The sequence below is a fragment of the Herpailurus yagouaroundi genome, unplaced genomic scaffold (genome assembly GCF_014898765.1).
Source record: "Herpailurus yagouaroundi ecotype Mexico unplaced genomic scaffold, PumYag 182, whole genome shotgun sequence".
Taxonomy (NCBI): Eukaryota; Metazoa; Chordata; class Mammalia; order Carnivora; family Felidae; genus Herpailurus; species Herpailurus yagouaroundi.
In genome coordinates this window covers 3015068-3038533 of record NW_024412413.1, presented here as the reverse complement: position 1 = coordinate 3038533, position 23466 = coordinate 3015068, and the positions used below count along the sequence as shown (strand labels likewise).

The following is a 23466-nucleotide window of genomic DNA, read 5'->3' as shown; positions in this document are numbered from 1 at the left end:
TGAACCTGCCGTGCCTCCCACCTGTCCCTTGTCACACTGCTCACTCGCCCTGTGGCCAGTTTTTCATTTACATCTCTCTATAAGTAAGTGGTCACCAAACATGGTAAGTAAGCCCGGTAAACGGAGAATGGTGAATCAGGAGTCAGTGGGTGAGTGAACGTGTCCCCGGCTTCCTCTGGGCTTCCTGCTGGCTTGTCCTCCCCCTTCCCCGAGCCCGGCTCCTACCGTGCAGGTCTTCCGCCCATGTTAATACAGTCCATCGGTACTCCAGCCAGTAGCATTTCGGGTAACAGAAACTCCTCCTCTCAGCGTTATTAAAAAATCAAAGATCTAGTCAGGGCAAAAGACTGTTGTGAAATTAAAATTCTTCCCTTTACAAAAATGACATTAGAGAAGCAAGGATCATTACAGAGACAGACTTTCCCTTCGCTGTCTGCCTCGGTACCCACGCAGGTGCAGGTACGGTCAAGGGCGCTCCTCTGCGTGGAGCCGGTAGCAGGGCGCCCCCTATGGATGGAGGGGCAGCTGTCCCACCAGCGCTGCCCCCCCCCCCCCACCGCCTGCGGTTTGTGTGTGGGGCTGGGGACCCCTGACTGCGGCCGCGTTGGGGTGGAGGTTGGTTCTTGTCGTTGGGGCCCGCCTGGGGCCGGAAGACTGATGGGTGGGTATGGCCACATCATGCCATCTTGCCTGCCCTGTAGTGAGCGCATCGCCCTTGGTTTGTCCTTGACTTGTGACCGTGGTCTGCTGCTGTCCCATCGTGCGCTGACTGTATGCCTGTGGGCCACAGGTTTTCATCCACATAACAGAATTGGGAATTCTGACGGTGGCTTATTCGTAACCTTGAGTTGAACATTCTTTATATTAGCATTAAACATTCGTAGTGCTGAACCAATCTGATCATAACATTAGTTGTTTTTGCTGAGCCACGGAGTTCTGTGAATTTACAGTCTTGAGTTGCGGTGCCGCTCTTACCATAGCAGGACTTTCCCCTCCGCCTTGGAACCCAAGTCTGTGTAATTAAGTGCTAAAACCTCCATCACCAAAGTGTCAGGGTTTCAAATTTAAAACTCCCAAGTTGGGCCGTGCGAAAGATTAGACCGTAGAGTGATTCCAGCCAGCTTATGAAGTAGAGAGTATTTTTGATTACCAGTTAAGCTCCTAATTACGTGAAGAGGTTTATTGCAGGGTTTGTGCGATGCGGGTGATTAACGCAGTCATAACAGCCCCGGTGTGCTCCCCTCCCTAACCTGCGCTGCTCACCAGCAGGTGCCGGCTGTCACCCGCAGCTCATGCTTTGTGAGGCCGGCGGCCACACTTACCTCGGTGATCCATGCCGCAGGGTCCCTCGAAGTCACGGGGTCTGTTTAAATTTGAGGGGTTTCTCCCTTTGTGATTACCAAGCCGCCCCGTTTGGTACACTGCCAGGGAGAGCCTGGCCGCGTGCCGGGCCTTTTTACTTTCTCGCGCTCCCTGGTCATTACAGGATCCCAGCCTGTGCTACCGGGGCCGTTTCCGGGACCCACGCTGATGTTTCATGGAGGTGGGCAGGCGTTGTCGTGGGCGCGGAGCCTCTGAGGAGGGAGTCCCCACGCGACCCAAAGCTCCAGTGAGCCTGTGGTGGTGACAGGCTCTTTTGCCCACCACAGGTTTTGTGACCAGGGGAGTGCTGTGGTAGCTGTGAGGTTGTGCCTCTCTAGAGTCGTAGAGGCACAGGTGGTCAGTGAGCGGCGACGGTCCCTCCCTCTCCTTGCAGAGTCGGAGGCCTCCTTCCGTGTCTCGCCCTGCCTCAGTGAGACCGAGAGGCTGACCGTGGTCAGCCTGACTCCGTTCCTGGCCAGGCTCGGCTGCTTCCTGGCACGCTGGTCTCCTGCAGGCCTTTTGTCAGGTGGGCGTGCTCACCTCCGCAGGCTGTTTCAGATGCCGTGGGCCTTGGCATAGGAGGACGCACTCTGCAGACTCTAAGAAGTGCTCCGTGCCTCGGTGGTGTCGGGCGCCATTGCTGTTGGTGACCAGCCTCATCACCCACATCCTTAGTTTGAGCCCATCAACCTGCCTCTTACTTACCCACTGACCCTACCAGTTCTCTGGGTGTGGAAGCATGGACAAGAAATTTCTGCTTTTTGTTTACCCAAGGTAGTTTTTGGATATTGCAAGGTAGTACTTATATCCCATTGTGGTGTTTTCCTTACCAGGCTGAATGTTCTCCATTCTTTTATGGAGTTCCTTATACCTACCCAGCCACCCACCCACCCGTCCATCCACCCACCCAGCCACTCAGCCGCACATCCACCCATCCACCCACCCACCCACCCACCTGAAGCACCTATCCACCTACCCACTGAGTCACCCTCCTACCCATCACCCACCAATCCATCCTTCCACCCAGCCAGCCAGCCACCCACCCACCCATCCATGCACCCACCAAACCATCCATCCATCCATCCATCCATCCATCCATCCATCCATCCATCCATCTATCCATCCATCTATCCATCCATCCACCCCCCTACCCACCCACTCACCCACCCATCCACCTACCCACACACCCATCCATCCATCCACCTACCCACCCACCCACCCACCCACTTATCCACTGACCCATTCACCCTTCTACCCACCTACCCACTAATCCATCCATCCACCCAGCCAGCCAGCCAGCCAGCCAGCCACCCATCCATGGACCCACCAATCCATCCATCCATCCATCCATCCATCCATCCATCCATCCTTCCACCCACCCACCCACGCACCTCCCTATCCACCCACCCATCCACTGGCCCATCCAGCCACCCACCCACCCAGTCTTGTGGGATAGTCATGACTGGCTCTGGATGTGCTAATTGTGCAGTGCTGTTCACACTTTGTAGGATGGGAAGTACTGAATGCCAGCAGGTCCCCTCACCCTAATCATTCTGACCCCCAAATGCTCCACGAGCTTCTCGGAGCACTTAGAAGGACAGTACCACCGCCCTTGGGAACTTCTTCTCTAGGGATGTTTATCTGTAGAAAAGATAGACCTTCGTGAAACCATCCCCGCTGCTTAAACAGTATTTTTCCCCCTATTGCAAAAGCCGTAAGTGCTATGTGAACATTCGTTGCTCTCTTTATTCTCTACCCTTCTGTAAAAAGTAAAGAGTGGTGGTAGTTCTCCCCTCCCCACCTTTCCCGGGGGCACCACAGTCCTGTCTCTGGCATCTTTCTGAGCAGTGTTCTCTGCACGAGTGTATGTACGACGTGCAAAGGCGGGAGTTTTTGATAGAAATGGCGTTGTTGATAAAGATGGGATTACGTTACAAATTGCGTTTTCAGCAATAACATGGCAGGGTAGCGTTTTCAAAGAATTTATTTAAATTGTCTCTTAAAGCCTTTTTATGACTGGAGAAGGCGAGTGAGATATTCTAAAGTAGACGGCTGTTTTACATCTTGTGCCTTCACGTGTAGTTGTGGTCCACGTGAGGCTGCTGACCTGCCCTGGGCTGGCCGGTGCCTTGTCTGTGTCCCCAGGTGCCACTTGGGTGAGCCGGGGCCATGCTGGCCTCCCTGCCGCCCGAGGCTTGGGGACCAGAGCTTGCCCCTTTCTCAGCTCGCGGCCCGTGGGGTGCAGGGCTCGGCCCTGAAAGGTGGTGTGCGGACAGCGTGGGAGGAGGACTGGGTGGTGCTCCCGCGGTGTGGCACGTGCTGGCGGTGATGTTCGTGCTCACGGGACAAAGTAGGACACAGGGTCTGGTCCAGTTTCAAATGAAACAGGGTGGCCTAAATTCCATTAATTTCAGTCATGTGTTGGGCATAAACATGGCTCTCGAGAGTCCGCGCTACCCCTCCCTGGCCTTCCGGGGCCTGTGGTACCACCTGGCTGGGAGAAGGCCGTGGAGGGCGTGGAGGGGCCAGTCCAGGGGTGCTCTGTGCGGCACCCACCTCCCGTGGCAGCCGGCAGCCTCAAGCAGCTTGCGGGCTGTGTGGCGTGGGTCAGGATTAGCCAAGCCCAAATCCACATGGCCCAGAGGGCTCTGCACCCCAGAGCCCCTGCTCTGGCCAGGCCCCTGCGGTGTGGATTGGGGCGCCCCTCCATGTGACAGCAAGTTCTGCTTGTTCTCTTTTTTCCTTGAATGTTCCATTTCCTCCTTTGAATTGTTTCTTCTTTTGAACGGTGGGATTGCCTGGAATCCTTCTACTCCCGTGGCTTCCTCTCGTTGGCGATCTCAGCGGGCAGCGCGCCTGGCCTCTCCCCTGTCACTCGACGTGGCACACGTTTGGGGGCGACGTCTATGTGGCACAGGCTCCATGGCTGCCAGCCCCAGGGCTCCCCGGTGGCTCCCTGTTCAGGTTCCCTCCCCGCCTGGTGCCCCTCCTTGCCCCAGGGATGTGGAGACGGCATGCCCAGGGGGAGGCATGTACCTTTGGGTTAAAACCGGTCACAACCGTTGGCCATTTTGGGGTCTTAACTCAGAACCTGTGTCCGCCCCGCAGTGGTGAGGCTCCCGGGCCTCACAGTGGATGGTTCGGTAAGTTAGCGTCCCACCGACAGGACCTGTGCTAAACGTGCTGATTTTGCTCTTGGTGTGGTCCGGGCTGTGACCCCAGAAACCGCTGGTGCCCAGTCTCCTGCGGGGACCCCCAGGGGCCGGCAGTGCCAGCCTCGGGAGTTTCTGTAGTCGGCTCTGACCCTGTGACTGCGGCGTAGGGCTTCTGGAGCGTTCTGTGCCGCCCTCTGTGCCTTCCCACATGTGGGCGGGTGTCTTCCCTGGGAGGGTGGACATTTAACTCACTGTGATAATGAGGGTCATTCCCATTCCCTGAGCTTTTGGAAGACAGATTGGCACAGGGTTTCTCTGGGTTAAATGCCATTACCTCATCACCTTGAGGAGTAACAAACAGCCCGTTGTGGGAAGTGACACGTAATGGAGGCTGCCCAGCCAACCTGGTGTTGGATAAAGCAGTAAGCCAGCTGAGCAGACAGAGAAGGGTCTCCGAGGCTCGTGCGCGTCAGCCTGCCGCCTGTGCCCTGTGTCTCTGCGCTGGGGGCGCCGCTGGGAGCTAGGGGAGGGCTGGAGGCCAGGCAGGCTTTGTTTCCCTGCTGTGACAGCTGAGGGGACATCTCGGTGCTTTGAAGGCCCTCCAAAGAGAGACTGTTGATGGCACACGTCTCAGGAGGAGTCCCCTGATGATCGTCACGGAGCCCGCTCCCGGGACTGGAAGGTAACATCAATCCGCTCTAGTTTGGTGGGATGTTGGATTGATTCCGCCCAAGCCAGAGGAGGCCACTTACACTCATGCCTGCGAGCTTGATCTTCCAGCAGGACGGCGTCATGTCGGGCAGACCTCGTGCGCTTGGCCAGTGAGCCCCGGGAGACCCAGTTTCCTCCTCTGTAAACAGGCGGAGTGGATGCCTCCAGACGTCCCGAGCCAACGTTTCCGCCGTGGGGCTCCGTCGGAGGGTGTGCTCAGGCCAGACGTTGGCCTGCGGGGACAGCCGAGTGTGAGGCCAGGCACCTTGCCGGGCTGCACCGGGGTGAGGCAGAGGGGTGCCCGGGTGTGGGAGGGAGAGTGTCAGCCCGGTGGGGCAGCTGGGGACAGTGCACGTGTCACGGGCACGCGCAGGCTGGGAGGAGGGAGCTCAGAGCCGGCCCGGCCAGCCTGGGGGCTCTCTTCAGCACATCCTGTGTTGGGAGGGGCTCTGGACTTGGTGGGGGGGCATTGCCTCTTACTCACCTCTGCACTCCAGGCCCTGGAGTGTAGGGACAGCGCCACCATACAGAGATCACTGCTGTGTGTTGTCGCATGACCCCAGTGTGGGGACAGCCCGGTGTCCCACAAGGGACAGGGGTAGGCAGTGTGGCTCATGCGTACATCGCAATGTTATCCTATCCTAAAGAGGACTGAACAGAAGGCTGGCACAGGCTGCGGCCTGGATCCGCCCTGGGAACCCGGTGCTGAGTGATGGACGCCAGACACACGGCCCCTGTGCTGTGCGGTCCCGTTACCTGAAATGTCCGAGCAGGAGGACCCACGGAGGCAAGGCACCGATTGCTGGTTGCCAGGCGCTGGGGGAGTGCCTGCATATAGGCTTGCTTGGGGGTGGTTGAGAATGTTCTGGAATTATGTGATGGTGACAGTTATCTGACTCTGGGAGTACGCTAAAACCCACTGAATCATGTGCTTTAAAAAGGTGGATTTTATGGTACGTGAACCGCGTTTCCATAAAATAAACCCCAAACCAACCAGAACACAGAAGGGCTTGTTGAATGAGCGAGGGAGTTGAATGGGTGAGGGGGACGGAGTGACCGTCTGGTCACAGTCCCTACACATGTGCTCCTGGGCGCCCCGGGGACTGAGAGCACGGTTGGCCAGGACGCGTCCTCATGAGCGTGAACCCTGTGGCGCCTGCCTGTGGAGACTCGCGTGGCCCGCGTGGAGGGCCTGGCCGGGCTTTGGCACCCGGACCCCCCCGGCCTGTTTTTGCCATCGTGCGTGTCACTGCGAGCAGGGAGCGAGAGGAGGGTGGCTCCAGTGGCTCTGGCGCGAGGCGAGGCGGTGTCAGGGAGCCTCCGAGGAGCCGCTGCTCGAGGCCTCGTGCAGCGTGAGCCCCGGCGCCCTCTGGGAGTGAGCATGGCATGGTGGTGCCGTGGGGGTTCGTGGACGCGGGCTCTGGGCTGCGCCCGCTGTTTGCGCCCCGTTTCCAAGGGTGCAGCGCTGGTGATAACAGACGGGTGACGGAGGTTAACGAGCTCGTCCGCGTGAACAGCGGAGAGGAGCGCCTGGCGGCCAACAGCTGCTCAACAGGTGTTAGCAATTATTACTCTTATAATTATTGTCATTTCTGCCCACTTAGAACTTTCTAAATATATTCTCGGTGGAATTGCTTCTTTTCTTAAAGATTTGCCTTGCAAAGATGCCGTGCATGTTGGCAAAATAAAACAAAAGTAAATAAAAAAGTAGAATACTCAATTTTTGAAACATTTAGGAGTTTCATGCTGGAGGATAGCAGTTTTTGTAAGGATCTGAAATTAGTCCTTTCAAACTTCTGATAAACCATTTCAATCAGGCATCTGTTTTGCATTTTAAAAGTTTTTTTTTTTAATCTTTATTTTTGAGAGAGAGAGAGAGAGAGAGAGAGAGGGAGGGAGGGAGGGAGGGAGGCACCAAGTGCTCGAGCGTGTGAGTGGTGGAGGGCCAGAGGGGGCGGACAGAGGATCCGAAGTGGTCTCTGTGCTGACAGCGAGCCCAACGCGGGCTCGAACTCACAAACCGTGAGATCGTGACCTGAGCCGAAGTTGGACGCTTAACTGACTGAGGCTCCCAGACGCCCCATGTTTAAATTTTCTCTCTGGGTTTTTTACCCTCGAAGAGAGAGGTTGCTCAGAGCACCGTCCCCTGTTCTGCACGCACGTCCTCCGCTGCTTCCTGGGTGTTCGCCTGCAGCACAGGGGCCTCCGTCCAGCATGGCTTTGGAAACTCTAACCTTGGAGACCAGGGTTTAGAGAAATTATTGTCTAATGAGTATGTGACTGTGTGAGAAGCAGGATTTTAAACATCTTATGAGAAAACTTTCAAATCTGTGTCAGGAGTAAGTAATCTATTTTAGGCCCTCTCTGATTAGGATGCAAAATGCCTGAGAAGCAATAATTTACAATATATTAATTATGTTAATTAATTGGAGAAGACTCAGAATATTAATTACCTGCAACTAACTAGGTGTTAAAATTGAGAACCAGTAGGTGATGAGGGGGAACACTTGGAGGCGTGTAGCCGGAGCGGGACAAATGGGCCCCGGCCCTACCTTGGGTCTCAGACCGGCCCCCGCCCCCGCCCCTGCCCCTGCCCCGCCCTGTGGTGTGTGTCCCATGGGTTAACCGCTCGCTGTCTTTTCCATGCTTCCCGGCCCACAGAGGAGGAGGACGTGGATGCCGCCGACGTCTCCCGCGTGCCCACCGACGTGCTGCGTAACGTGGAGGCCGACACGTACTGGTGCATGAGCAGGCTGCTGGACGGTATTCAGGTGAGCCCCTGCCGGCCCGGACCCCAGGCCGACTCTGCTCCGGTCTGAAACCAGGGCCACCGGGAGCCCTGGGCCTGCCACCTGCCTCCGTGCCCGGCTTGGCCGCTGCTCCCCTCGGAGGCCTCCCTTTCTACACCCGGGCGTGTCTCCCCTCTGCGGGGTGACGGCTCGTGAGAGACCCCGTGCGAGCGCGCCTGCATCTGGAGACGGTGCCAGCAGCAGAGCGCGGCAGGGCTCCTAGAGGGTGGGGCTGTCCCCTCGCCTGCAGAGTCTGGTCCCCGCACACTCCCCTCTTTCCTGCTCTGCTGCCCGTGACGCCCAGTGGCACCGGCACCAAATGTAGGCTGTCTTCAGTGAGCCGTTTCGCCGTCCACACGCGGAGAACTGGATTCAGGGCCACCCGCCCTTCACAGGGCACACGGTTTAGGCCTCAGCCTCTCCCCTGTTGCCCTGGGCCTAGGAGCAGCTGGCCCTGAGGGGTCTGATCGTCCCAGGAACCGCAGCTGGGCCTGGTCCCACAGGAGGCGCAAGCTGCCAGAGGCCTGCCCCCCGTGGTCGGGTCTCTGTGGACTTGGTGTCTGTCAGACCGATGGCTGGGATTTTGCCAGAAAGGCTGTGGGTCTCCCCGTGCTGGGGGTGGTTTTGGGAAAGTGGTTTGGGCGAAGAACCCCACGCAGAGCAGGAATGAGGACTGGGGCCTCTCGGCGTCGCAGGAAGTGGCCGAGGACACGGACCACGGCCCGTCTCAGGCGCGTTGCGTGCCTGCACACCTTTCCTAGATGTGTGCTTTGTGATGGGTGCCGCACGCCGCCCTGGGGAGGGACGGGAGTGTCAGGCTAAGGCCTCCCCGGAGCTCAGTGTGGGACGCAGGGTAGACCCAAAGGGGTGTCGTGAGGATATTGAGACGCGTGCTCCTGAGGACCCGATTCGGGAGTGCAGTGAGACCTGGAGGGTGACGGGGGCGGTGGGGGAAAGGCCGGAGCTGCTGGAGGTTTTCCGAGGGACCCCACAGGCTAGGTTCATCCCAAAGACGGCTGCCCCAGGGACGGAGGCCGTGCGGGCATCTGCGCGCCGTGCCGGGACCCCTTCTGTCACAGCTGAGTAGGGGCACTTCCACCCGAAGAGAGAAACTCGTGGGGTGCGCTTCTCGGGCTGGGCTTTCCTGACCGTTGTCGCGGCGCCGTGCCCGACGCCCGTACCTGCGGAGGCCTCAGCTCGGCTGCTGGCTTAGAGGTGGTCCGAGTGAGGCTCCCACACGGGGGGGGGGGGGGGGCGGGGCGGGCCTCGGGAGCGGGGCCCGAGGCTTAATTTGAGTGAAGTAGCCAGAATGATTGTGCTGGAGCGGACAGCGTGGGTTCCCGTTACCTTTGATGACCGCGCAGTGACAGAGCGGGGGAGGGTCCTGCTGCAGTTGCGGCCCGGGAGCCTTGTTTGCATCTTGTGGAGAAAAACCTGCCTGCCGTGTTCTGGCCCAAGCGTCGATGTATCATTTCCCTACATTGTTTGATGTTTTCATGTTTTGGTCTTTCTCCCAAAACTGAAGACATTTTTGTCCCCTTTCGAAAAGAGATTGAATCATAATGCGAGACTTTATCGATTTCAAATGTCACTTCTCTGACCTGGAGGGATGGAATTTCTGCCATTTAAATGCAGGATCATCCTGTTTATGTTTGTAAATAAAGTCAGTTCACCCTGGAAGCGACACTGGCTTCTCATTTCTCACCGGAGGCTTGCTGTCCGATGAAGGGGCTTCTTGACAAGGGTGGCCTGTGCACATGCGTTCACCACGCTCCCCAGGCCGACGGGAGCCACGCGGCCCTCCCACGGGCAGTGTCGAGGGGCCCGGTTACCAGCCCCAGGGGGCTTGGGGAGATGGGTCATTCCCTGAGTTGGGCCAGCTCGACCGGGGGAATGTTTCGTGGGTGCTGGTGCCCCTGCCCTCTCGTTCGTACGAGTGCGAGGGTCTGAGCTGACAGGAGCGGGAGGAAGGACCGACCGAGACATCAGCGCCCTGAGGGGCTGGGAGTCGCTACCCCACCCGCGGCATCACTGGCTTCCGCTGCCCTGCTCCCTCTCTTGCTCCTGGACCTGCCCTGTGCTCGCCACTCTCTGGAGACGCGGGAGCCGTCTTCCTCCAGCACCTTCTCGTCCCCTCACAGCTCGGTTGCCGGGCATTGAGAACACCGTGGGGCTTTGTTAAGTGCAGGCTCTCCGCTTGGTGCGCTGCATTTTAGGAAGTTGTGCGAAATCCACGTGCCAGAGGGGCTGCAGGGACGCAGAGTCGCTGGGCCAAGTCGGTGCAGTGGCTCCCTCACCCGTGATTGGGCTTCCCGTGATCAGTGGCAGTCACAGCGGGACAGGGGTGAGGAGGCAGTGACAGCCCAGTGTGCCCTCGGTGGTCCTCGGCCTCACGGCAGAGCCGATGTCACAGCCCTGAGAGAGCCCACGCAGAGAGGTCCCTTGCCGGGGATCAAGGAACACGTGTTGGGACCCACATGTGAGCCCTGAAGCCTGCGGTTTTCTACTCTGCTGTATGACCGTGTCCAGCTAGAATCGGGAAATGACTGCCATCGTGCTGGATAGGTCCTGGAGGGCAAACGCCGCATCTGCTCATTTTTCTGGAGACGTAGCGGTGGTTTGGCTCCCCTTGGGGCCTCGGGCTGAGACTCTGTGTTCTGCATTTGGCCACGGCGTGGCACACACCCGCCCTGTACAGGTGCCGCACGCGGTTGCCTGCCTGCTGTCCCCGTGGGATGTGTCTCCTGGTGGCCAGGGGTGCGGCCAGAGGACTGCCGACGGAGGACGGAATTCTAGGGGCTCCGGGGGTGGGGGATGGGGGCTCTGGCCCCAGGAGGACGGCAGACCAGGACCAAGGAGACGCCGCTTGCTCCCAGCACGTGCCTGGAGGCGCTGGGTGATGTTGAGCAAATATCGGCTGAAATGCATAGAGTCACTGGACTCCTCGGTGAGGGGAGTCCTCCAGAAACGAGGAGTAATGACCCCACCGGTGGATGCTGGTAAACTTGAAGTGAGTTATCAGACACGGTAACGCATGAAAGTTTAGGTGTTATTGTCCTGGCCCGGTGTGCAAGTAAGACAGAACTTCTCCTGCGTGGGGAGTCTGGGTGCTGCCCAGAAACCGAGGTGACACAGTTTTCCTGTTGAAGCTCTCCAGCTTCGTGTCTCAGTCTTTTTTTAAATTTTTTTTTACGTTTATTCATTTTTGAGAGAGAGAGAGAGACAGAGCATGAATGGGGGAGGGGCAGAGAGAGAGGGAGACACAGAATCCGAAGCCGGCTCCAGGCTCCGAGCTGTCAGCACAGCACAGAGCCCGATGCGGGGCTCGAACCCACGGACCGCGAGATCCTGACCTGAGCTGATGTCGGACACTCAACCGACTGAGCCACCCAGGCGCCCCTCGTGTCTCAGTCTTAAAGAGTCCTGAATTACACAAAGAGCTTTTACCCCTGTGGGTTAATTCTCACAATCCTTACTGTGTTAGAAACTCAAATGGCAATAATTTGAAAATATTTATTAGTTTATCCAAAAATAACAACGATGAACACGTTACATGCTGTTATAAGTAACATATCTCTATGATGAACTAATGTTTTCACAATATAGCTATTTAGAGGACAGGCACTGTGCTTCTTTGTGGTAAGACTCTCTGTAACGTGACTGAAGACCGTGGCATTCTCACGTGTGCTTCCGTGCTCAGTCTGTTGTGATGCGTTGCTTTTGATGGGACTGTGTGAAAACAGCCCAGCCGCACACAGGGAGGTCGTTGGAGGAGGGAGAGTTTTCATAGTCCTTTCCGACGACGGTGGACGTTTTCTCTTTAACACTGTGACGCGGCTTGTCAGGTGGGAGCTTCCTAAGGTAACTGCCGTGTGACATCGGAAGCCACATCAGTGAACGTTTTGTACCAAGTTACGTTAAAATCCATTGGCCTGTCCTGCACTCTGAGCGGATGTTTTGCCCTCGTGCGGTTCTGTGACATCAGACGTTGGCCATTTGGAGAAGGTCGGATGTCTGGGGTGTGCAGATCTGGACGCCAACACGCTCCCCGACATGGCGTCAAAAACTCCCGCTTATTGTATTTACTGACGTCTTATGAGAAGAACCTGTTGAACCCAGAGCGGCAGATAAAAGTTCTTCAAAATTCCGATTTGGGCTTAAAAGCTCAAATGTTATTATCGGCAACACATACTGTAGATTGTTTTCGTTGAAGCGATAGTCTTTGTTCATTCTTGAGAAAATGTCTGCCCAAAACCCAAGTTTGAATAACCAGTTTGCCTGTTAGTCATTTTTAGCTAGTTAAAAAAAAAAATGACGTTTCTTGAAAAATGTATCTAATTCAGCTCACAGTCCACATAATTGCACCAGGTGCTTTTTGGGGAAGAAGTCACCATTCTTTTGGTTTTCTGGTTCTTCCCGCTTTGCCACGTGGAGTTTGGAGAAGATGTTTACTCAAGGGTTGAGATTTGATGCGATTGATCATAAAATTAAGAACTTTTCCTACTTCATCAAGGACATCCTTAAATGAAATTGCCTTCTATTTATCTTTTTCACCGAGAGCATGTGGCAGCGTTGCTGTTATTAGGAACACGGCTTTGATCCCAGAGACCACTTGGAAGGGTCTCCGGGACCACGACGCCTGGCTGGCCGCCCTGGAGAAACGCTGCCCAAGGGGCCTCCCCGCCCCGTGGTTTTCCCGCAGAAAAGCCCCCTGAAGACCAGCTCACGATAGAGAAAGCACGAGACCGAGAAGGCGTGTGCCACACACACACAGCTGGCCCTGTGATTCGGAGGAGGGATGTACCCCAGGGACCTGACGTCGACAACAGCGATGGGAACAGAACCAAAACATGTGGAGCTTTCAAACAATGGACACGAGGAATAAGGCTCCGAAGAAACAGATTTTAAAAAAGAGCCCAACAGAACTTCTAGCAACCGAACTTGCCGTGGTTAATATTCAAAATTCCGTAGATACAGCAGAAGAGAGGATTAGTTAATGGAATGACAAGGTTCTGGGGTGGGGGCGGGGGCAGTACTGAGAGAGGGCACGGATTTGGAGGAGAGGTTTGGGCACAAGAGAAGGAACAGTAGTTCAGGAATGGGAAAACACGCTGTGGGAGCCTCCTCGGGTGGCTGGTGGTAGCCGGGAACTTTCCAGCACCCACGGGTGCTGGAGGAATTAAGATACCGCACCCGGAGAAACGAGTGAAGCCACTAAACACGGGAGGTCAGAGAAGACATTACAGGACCAGCCGGTGATGGACAGGTGATTCGCTTGGGCAGACGGTTCAATGGGAAACAGGCTGCATCCGGAACAGCAGAGGCCACAATGAGGTGGGACGTGTTTGGTGTTCTGGAGGAGAGTAGCTGTGAGGCCAGCTTGGAATTATGAGAGGGATCCAGCTCTATGCCACTTATGAGACCCTCACCTGAAACCTAAGATTACACGACGGCAGGAAGGAAGGGATTGGGAGAAACACAACAGGTCAGCACTAACCAGGATAATAGCCAGGCAGTGGTGTACCTCTTATGCAGCTATTAGATGAAATAGATTTTAAGGTGGAAAGCATTATTTGGGATAAAGAGCATCACTGCCGAGGGATAAGTGGATAAATTTACCGGGAAGCTGCAATCCTGAACGTCCGCTTTGATGACATTTTGTGTGTGTGTGTGTATATAACTGTATCCTGTGAGTATGTGCGTGGAGGGCCGGCGGGGAAGAGGAGAGGCGGAAATGTGTAAGGAGCGCGAGAAGACGCTGCCCATGTCAGACGCTGTCTGAGTTGTTTGCATTTAACTGCTCGTTACCTCAGTTTCCCTGCAGCGTGTCTGTGAATGTCTCCCACGGTGGGACTGGTAAGTTGCAGAGTTGGGCTTCAGACCCTCGCAGCCTGGCTCCAGGTTTCCTGCCCCTCAGTGACTGGCAGGTCAAGCAGACGAGAATTTGAAAGATCACGGCATATTTGCGCCACGGACTTAATAGGTTGAGCTGCTGGCCACATGTGGAACATCATACCTCCACGCACAGCGAGCTCGAGTTCTTACAGCAGGCATGGCACGTGATAAAAACGGCCAGCTGGCTGTTACCACGGAGCACCGGGTGGGGAGATAGGCGCTCCCGCTGGGAGTGGACTCATCGGACTCCCTGGGGAACAGGAGAGCGGGCCCGAGTCCACGGCTGGGCAGCTGGGTCGGCTTTGGCAGCTCTGAGAAAGGCCCATACTTTGGTCGTCCCAGGTCATTTCCTGCTCACCCGTTTCTGACGGATGGTGTCTTCCACTAGGTTTTGTTGAGAGCATGTTTTGTTTGTTTGTTTGTTTTAAATGCGTATTTATTTTTGATAGTGTGAACAGGGGAGGGGCAGAGAGAGAGGGAGACACAGAGTGTGAAGCCGGCTCCGGGCTCCGAGCCGTCGGCACAGAGCCCGACGCGGGGCTCGAACCACAAACCGTGAGATCGTGACCTGAGCCGAAGTCGGACGCCCAACTGACTGAGCCCCCCAGGCGCCCCGAGAGGACGTTGTTTTTATTGTGGGGCATTGGTGCTGGGAGAAGAGAAACACCCTCAGGGAAGGTGTGTTGGGCCAGGTGGCGGCGGGACGGGCAGGGAGGGCTGGGCCAGGGGGAGCGCCAGGCAGGCTCTGCAGGCCTCGTCCGCTGTGGTGCCGCCGTGAGCACCGTCAGTGGGGTGGGGGCGGTGGGGTTCCACGCTGCCTCCTTGGGGTCGCTGGGGAGTGTCTGGGTGTTTCGGGGGTTGCTGTGCCGGGGGGGGGGTTGCCACTGGCAGTTGCAGGGCAGGTATCAGGGTACTAACCGTCAGGCAGGGCACGAACAGTCCTGCCCGGGGAGGAACCTTCACAGTACCCCATTAAGAGATGCGACGTGGAAAGAAGGCTGGGTTTACAGTCGGCACATCTGGGCAGATGTCTTCGGCTCGTGTGACCCCGCTAGTTACTCTGACTGATGGTTTTGTCTCGAGAAGCGGACGCAGTTATGAGGAAATCCTCTGTCTGGTGGTGAAGCGGGTGGCTTGGATCCGCCCGGTGGAGCGTGCCGTGGGATGTTTCCACAGCGCGGGAGGGTGGCCCGGGCAGGCTGGGCGCAGACAGGGGTGACACCGCGTGCCTCTTCTGTATCTTGGCTTCAGTGGTGACTGTCCTCAGCGCTGGGACCGTTTCTGCGGGGTCCTTCCTCAGTCGTGCAGTAGCTGTGATTGTAAACGCCTTTTCAAGATCAGATGTTTTATTTAGGGAAACGCTCTATTTCATTTTCCTCCTCAGTTTCTCTTCTTTCACAGCCGGGCTTTTTTCTACCCCTTTCTGCGTTTTTGCTCTTTGTGGGCCTTGTTCTCCGCGCGCGTGAGGCGGCCGGCCGGAGAGATCTGCTTTTTGAAAATAGTCTGGTGGGCCATTATTCCTTACAGTGGCTCCACTGAGTGCGTTTCCAGCGGTCTTTGAGATCGGTGGCCAGGCGTGGGGGACGCGTTTTTGGTGTGGCTCATAGGAGTCCATCTGAGCCCCTCTGGGCCGATGGGCAACCTCCGTACAGGGGACTGCCTTCCGGCACGATGAGGTGTCCGTGCCCAGGGCCCGGTTCCGGACGTGGCTGTCTGCTGGTGGAAGCTGCTGGGGGGCAACGCGGTCAGGGGGGCCTTCCCGGCTTTTGGGGGAATTCTTCTTGGGCTTTTACCCATGTGTCTTTTTTTTTGTTTCTTTTTTTTAAGTTTTTAAAAAAATGTTTTATTTATTTTTGAGAGAGAGCGCGTGCGCAAGCAGGGCAGGGGCAGAGAGAGATGGGAACAGAGGATCCAAAGTGGGGGCTCTGTGTGGACAGCAGTGAGTCTGATGCAGAGCTTGAACCTGCAAACTGTGAGATCATGACCTGAGCCGAAGTCAGATGCTTAATGGACTGAGCCACCCAGGCGCGTCCCCCCCGCCGTGTTCCCATCTCACTAACAGCACCGGTACTGGGCTGTCTGGAGCTATTACTTGTTGAATTACGGCTTCCCTGTTTGCCTCCCCTGGAGTCACACTATTACTCTTGGATTCATTACTTAACAGGACAGCTTTTTTGAGTAGAAAGGAACCGTTGCCTTTTATAATTAGTCATTTACATTTTGTATCCTTGGGGAAGAATCATTCAATTCTGAGAACTGGTTGGTGGCACGGGGGAGTGATGGGGATGCTGGGGAGAGGGACCGCATTATCCTGGAACTTGTCGGAGAGAAGGTGGGGGAAGCGTGTCAGGGAAATTGACGGCCCCAGGGGCTGCGGCGCATTCTGTCCCTCAAATGCAGCCATTGTGCGCCAGCTGTTGGCGGGAACACCAGCGAGGAGAAAAGGGACAGACATATCACGGGAAAACAGAGCGGGTACGGGGAGCCCTTGGAGAGCTTCATGCTCCAAGAAGGAGAGGGGCCCATGACCGGCTTGGAAGGTGGCCCAGGATCCTTAGAAATGAGCTTCGACAGCCAGAGCCCCGGGTGGCCAGAGGTCTGGGGACATTGTTCTTTCCCAGCTAAGCTCAATGGAAACCCCGGAAGCGAGGGGCTGGTCTGGTGCCTGGAAAGGTGGCTGAGGGGAAGGCGGTCCACTTGGCCCTGATTTGGTTCCATCTTCTCCCGGAAGGAGCGGCAGGGCCGTCATGCGGAAGGATGGAGAGGCGGGCCTCGTGCCCAGCCCCGTGGAGGGAGGAATGAAGAAGGCAGCCCTGGTCCACGTCGACGTGTTCCTGTCTCCAACACTAGATGAATCATGCTCCGTGTGGGGGAGGATCTTGAGAGATGTGATTTTAGAGCCCTCGCCGATAAAATTGAGAATTCTTGGCAACATTCTGGAAAGGGTTTATTAAACAGAGAAGACTGTGTTGGTTACTGGGCTGCAGCAGAAGATTCATTAAGAATGAGTCATTGAGCAGCAAACAATTTAGAAATGAAAATTAAAAAAAAAATTCAATTCACAATAGCATTGAAAAATGTAAAATCTGTGTTGTTGCCTGAATGAATAGTTCATCCCTTTTAATTACCAAGTAGTAGTTCCCCGTTCGAAGAGATCGCCGCCTGTGTGTCGGTCCGCCTCTCGGTGCAGGCCGAGGCTGTTTCCGGCCTTTGGCTGATGCGAGTACACTTTCTGTGAACATTCGTGGGCACGTCTTCCTGCTTGGCATGGGCTCCGTTTCTCTTGGTCAGCGCCCAGGGGTAGACGTGGTGGGTCATGCTGTGGGGGTGTACTTAGGACCCCCGGAGGGGGCCCTGCTGTCCCGCACACCCAGCAGCGGTACATGCGAGGTCGGGCTGCGCCTCTTCTCAGCAGCACCGTCCTTCTCTGGCTTCTCTGCGTGTGCCGGATGGCGGTCTTCTGTGAAGTTACGGGCGTGGACGGGGCACCTGGCTGGCTCCGTCAGGGGAGCGTGGGACTCTTGATCATGGGGTCGTGGGTTCAAGCCTCACGTTGGGTGTAGAGATTGCTTAAAAATAAAATCTTAAAAAAAATTCTTTTTAAAAAAGATATGTCTGTGTGTGTATAGAGAGTGGGGGGGGGGAGTGGGAACATATTTTCCCCAGGTTGGTGGTAGATCGCTCCTTTTTTTTTGAAAACGGTTTTTCATGATCGGAAAAATGTAATTTTGGCAAAGTCGAATTTATCATTTTTTTCTTCTTTGGTAATTGTTTTCTTTGTGTCCTAAGTAAAAATCCTTCCCTACTCCCAGGATGCCAGGGTATTCTCCTAGGTTTTTCTTCCAGAAGCTTTATAATTTTTGGTTTGACTTCAAGGTTTATCATCTAACTTGACTTAATTTTTCTGTATGGTGTGAGGAAGCATCAGAGTTTATTTTTAAAATATAGGGTATCCTAGTTTCCTAGTTACTGTAGCACATTTGTTGAAAATAGTTTTTTTGCCCCCAAAATAGATTGCTTTGGTACTTTTTCTGCAAATCACATGATTGTGTAAGTGTGTGTGTATTTTTGGACACTCTTCCTGTTCCGTTCTGTTAATGGATCTTTATGCCAGTACATGCTGTCTTAATTACCGTAGCTTTTCTCAAAGTCCAGTAGAGAAAGTCCTCCAACTTTGTTCTTTTTAAGTTGTCACGCATATTTTTGCTCCTTTACATTTTTGTATAAGTTTACCGGTAGCCACTTCCTACCGAGAAAGCCTTAAAAAAACAACAGGAGCTGGGGTTTGAATGGGATTATGTTGAATCTATATGTCAATTTTCCCAGAATTAATAGTATTAACTATATCGAGTCTCTTAACATAGATAGACATGTTAAAATTTATCCTCACAAACATTTTGTGATTTTCAGTGTATCTTGTTAAATTTGTTTCTAAATAGGTTGGGTTTTTTTTTTTTTTGATGCTCCTTTCAGTGGTATAGCTTTGTTTGTCAATTTTGTTTGTCAGTTTTTGCTGCTAGTATAAACAAATACAATTGGTTTTGTAACCTGACATCCTTTTCTAGCTAGTATTGTTGTGTAACAAGTTGCTCCAAATTTCTTGACTTAAAGGAACTAATTTATTTTGCCCACAAGATGCTTTCGGTCAGGATTTCAGTTAGGGCATGGCAAGTAGTGCTTACCCACGTGCCACAGTGTCTGGAGTCTCAGGTGGGAAGACTTGAAAGTCGGCACAAGTTGATGCCTAGGGGCTGGAATCACCCAAAGGCTCACCCATTTACGTGTGAGTATCTGGTACCTGGGCGTGGCGGGGGGGAGGGGGGGAGGCTTGATACAGGAGTGGCATGATCACATAATAAAAGAGCATGTGGGATAGGAGACACTGTCGTGGTCACTTTTGGAAAATGTAATGTGCCACACCTTTCTGGTGATCTTGCTAAATTCACTTAGTCATTCTAGGAGTTTTTTGGTAGATGCCTTAGGAGTTTCTCTGTTCACAACCATGTCATCTGCAAATAAAGAGAGTTTTACTTCTTTCTATATAACATACATGGCTTTTTTTTTTCTTCCTTTCTTGCCTTATTGCATTGTCAAGGTCCTCAAGTGATGAGAGCAAACTTTTTTACGTCCTCCCAGATACTGGTGGGGAGGGTGAAACATTCAGGCTCTCAGCATTAAGTCTGATGGTAGCTGTTGGCTTTTTGTGGATGCCCTTTTTTGGGTGGTTGCTGACAGTGCAAATTCCACAGACAAGGAGTCTATATTTTTAATAAGCACCCTGGTTTATTTGAGGAATGCTGGTAAATAATGGAATAAGAGGTTGAGGACAGAATTCTTAAGATCTGGTAGAAGAAGACCAGGACAACAGATTCTGGTTTGCTCTGCTGAGTCTTTTAAATTATGAATTGGTATTTTGTCAAGTGCTTTTTCTTCTGAGATGATCATGTAATTTTTTTGTTTATTCTGTTAATGTCATAAAGGACCCTAATTAGTTTTTAATTATTAAGCCTACCTGTGTTCCTGAGACAAACCCCCCTTTGTCATATTAGCTTTTTTTCTATGTCTCTGGATCTTCTTTGGTAATATATATTTAAAGATTTTCACATCCCTTTTCACAAGGAATATCGTTTTCTACTTTCCTTCTAATGTCTTTTTCTTTTTTCTAATTAAATTTTATTTTTTAATTAAAAATTTTTTAATGTTTATTTATTTTTGAGAGAGAGAGACAGAGTGTGACCAGGGGAGGGTCAGAGAGAGAGGGAGACACAGATTCCAAAGTGGGCTCCAGGCTCCGTCCGAGCTGTCGGCACAAAGCCCGACGCGGGGCTTGAGTCCACGAACCGTGAGATCATGACCCGAGCTGAAGTTGGACACTTACCGACTGAGCCACGCGGGCACCCCCTCCTTTTTTTCCTTTAATTTTTTAAAATGTTTTATTTAAGAATAAATTTTATTTTTAAAAAATGTTTTATTTATTTATTTAAAAAACTTTTTAAATGTTTATTTTATTTTATTTTTTTTTTAATTTTTTTTTTCAACGTTTTTTTATTTATTTTTGGGACAGGGAGAGACAGAGCATGAACGGGGAGGGTCAGAGAGAGAGGGAGACACAGAATCGGAAACAGGCTCCAGGCTCTGAGCCATCAGCCCAGAGCCTGACGCGGGGCTCGAACTCACGGACCGCGAGATCGTGACCTGGCTGAAGTCGGACGCTTAACCGACTGCGCCACCCAGGCGCCCCTGTTTATTTATTTTTGAGAGAGAGGGCGAGCGAGCGAGAGAGAGAGCACAAGTTGGGGAGGGGCAGAGAAAGAGGGAGACACAGAATCCAAAGCAGGCTCCAGGCTCCAGGCTCCTAGCTGTCAACATAGACCCCAATGCGGGCTTGAACCCACAACTGCAAGATCATGACCTGAGTCGAAGTCAGTCGCTCAACCGACTGAGCCACCCAGGAGCCCCTTAAATGTTTTATTTATTTTTGAGAGAGAGAAAGAGAGAGAGAGAGAGACACAGAGAGAGAGAGAGACAGAGAGAGAGCATGAGTGGGGGGAGGGCAGAAAGAGAGGGGAGACAGAGCATCCGAAGCAGGCTTTTGCGCTTGACAGCAGTGAGCCCATGTGGGGCTTGAACTCACAAACTACACGTCATGACCTACTGAGACACCCAGGTTCCCCATCTTTTTCTTTTTTAGCATTAGGGAAATGGTGGCCTCATGAAGTGTTTCTATAATTTCTGAAAGAGTTTGTGTAAGTTTGCTATTATTTCTCTTTTTTTTTTTTAATTTTTTTTTTCAACATTTATTTTTGGGACAGAGAGAGACAGAGCATGAACGGGGGAGGGGCAGAGAGAGAGGGAGACACAGAATCCGAAACAGGCTCCAGGCTCCGAGCCGTCAGCCCAGAGCCCGACGCGGGGCTCAAACTCACGCGAGATCACGCGAGATCACGCGAGATCGTGACCTGGCTGAAGTCGGACGTTTAACCGACTGCGCCACCCAGGCGCCCCTATTATTTCTCTTTTAAATATTTAATAGAATTCAACAGTGAAGCCGTCTTGGCCTGCAACTTTCTTTGTGGGCAAGTTTTAACTATAAATTCAATTTCTGCTCTAGGTAGGGCTCCAGATTTTCTAGTTATTTTTCTTGTCAATTTTGAAAATTTGTGTCTTTTAAGGAATGCGGTCATTTTAAAGAAATTGTCTAATTTCTTGGCATATTGTCATTCATAATACTCCTTAATTCTTTTTTTTTTTAATTTTTTAAACATGTTTTTATTTTTGAGAGAGAGAGAGAGGCAGAGCACAAGCAGGGGAGGGGCACAGAGAGGGAGACACAGAATCCGAAGCAGGCTCCAGGCTCTGAACTGTCAGCACAGAGTCCGACGTGGGGCTCAAACTCACATCGGGGTCATGATGTGAGATTATGACCTGAGCCGACGTCGGGCATGCCGACATCGGATGCCCAACTGACTGAGCCACCCAGGCGCCCCTGTACTTCTTAATTCTTTTAATGTCTAGAGGAATTATGGTGCTATCTTTCATTCCTAGCATTGATAATTAACTTTACTGATACTTGTTTTGAGATCTGCCACATGGTATGCCTTGGTTAACGTTTTATGTGTCCTTGGAAAGAACGTGTGCTCTGCTTTGTTGGGGGGAGTTTCCGTAAATGTCAGTTGGGTCAGGTTGGTTGATAGTGTTAGCCTAGTCTTCTCTGCTTTTGCTGATTTTCTGTTTACTTTTCCTATCCACTACTGAGTGAAGACTTTTGAAATTTCCAACTACAACCATTGATTTGTCTCTTCTTTAGTTTTTTCAGTTTTGCTTCACAGTATTTGAATGTCATTTATTAGATATGCACATGTAGGATTAGGCTTTAGGTTTTCTTGATGAATTTATATTTATTATTTTTGTTTATTGCTTAACATTTTTTTAATGTGTATTTATTTTTGAGAGAGAGAGAGACAAAGTGTTGAGTGGGTGAATGGCAGAGAGAGAGAGAGAGAGAGAGAGAGAGAGGGAGACACAGAGTCTGAAACAGGTTCCAGGCTCTGAACTCTCAGCACAGAACGCGATGTGGGGCTCAATCTCGGGAACAGCGAGATCATGACCTAGGCTGATGTCGGACGCTTAATGAAATGAACCACCAGGCACCCTGTTTATTGTTTTTTTAAAAATGTTTTTATTTATTTTTGAGAGAGAAAGTGCACGCATATGCACGCACGCACAGGTCGGGGTGGGGCAGACGGGGGGACAGAGGATCCCAAGCAGGCTCCACGCTGACAGCAGAGAGCCTGATGCAGGACTTGAACTCATGAACCGTGAGATCATGACCTGAGCTGAAGTCAGACACTTAACTGACTGAGCCACGCAGGTGCCCCTATTTTTGTTTATTGATACGAAATTCTCCTCATTGTTTCTGGTTGTGCTCCCTGTGCTGGAGCCCAGTCCCTCTGATATTAATACAACCGTTCTGCCATCCTTCGTCTTAGTCTTGGTGCGTCTTTCTTACCCCTTTGCTTGTGATGTACCGGCATCTTCTTGGTTCGGGTGCATTTCTTGTTCGTTACTTACAGCTGGATTTGCTTCCTCTTTTTAAGTGTGTTTACATACGTTCCTAGGATGTTTCCAGTGTAATTATTTGTATGGCTGGTGTGTAGGCTGCTATTCTGCTCTTTATTTTGTATTCATTTTTCTTCCTCCTTTTTTCTACCTTCTTCTGGATGAATTGAGCATTTTTAAAAATTAGTAGACTTAAAAAAGAGTTAACGGACTTTATGTTTTAGAGCAGTTTCAGGTGTACAGAAATACCAAGCAGAAAGTATCGTTCCTGTGTACTCACCACCTCCTGACAGACACGGCTTCTCCCAGCATTAACGTCTTGCATTAGGATGATGTACTTGGTACAGCTGATAAGCCAATGCTGGTTTATTATTATTAGCTAAAGTCCAGAGTTTACGTCAGGGTTCTCTCTTGGTGGTGGACATTCTGTGGGTTTGGATGAATGTCTAATGGCACGTGTCCACCATTACAGTATCACATAGAGTGGTTTCTGTGCCTTAAAAATCCCCTGTGCTCCAGCCCTTCACCCTCTCTTCCTCGCAGACCCTTGACGACCACTGCCCTTTTTACTGGCTCCATGGTTTTGGCAGAATGCCAGCCAGTGGCTGAAGACGGGCATTTACCATCTTCCCCGTTTTCGGAGTGGCTGGCGGTGGGAGCGCTGGCCGCCGTGTCCCGGCTGTGGGAGGGAGCCGCCATCTTCACCACCGTCCGTGACCGGTGTCACCGTGGAAGGGTGGGTCCAGGTTCTTGAGGTACAGTGATGACTCATTTAGTACCCCCAGTGCCTTGTGAAGGGGCCCTTCCTCTCTCATTTGTAGATGAGAAAACCGGAGACCAGAGGAATTAAGGTCGCAGGAACCAAGGGGGCAGTTGGCCTCACATACTGGACGACGCCCCTCCACCTGAGTGTGGTCTCCCGTGGCGCTCCGTCCTTGCCCTCGTCCTTGGGCCCCCCCCCCCCCGCGGGGGGGGGGGGGGGGGGGGGGGGGGGG

The 23466-nt window shown here is 52.9% G+C and overlaps 1 protein-coding gene across 6 annotated transcripts in view; it reads left to right on the top strand.

Annotated features, from left to right (window-relative positions):
* The window catches only part of TBC1D22A (TBC1 domain family member 22A), a 282503-nt gene that overhangs the window by 134287 nt on the left and 124750 nt on the right, over positions 1 to 23466 (top strand). For all 6 annotated transcript variants that reach the window (XM_040490525.1, XM_040490522.1, XM_040490520.1 and 3 more), the window contains one exon: positions 7890 to 7999. In XM_040490525.1, coding sequence (XP_040346459.1) covers positions 7890 to 7999 — 110 coding nt within the window. The remainder of the gene's footprint in view (positions 1 to 7889; positions 8000 to 23466) is intronic.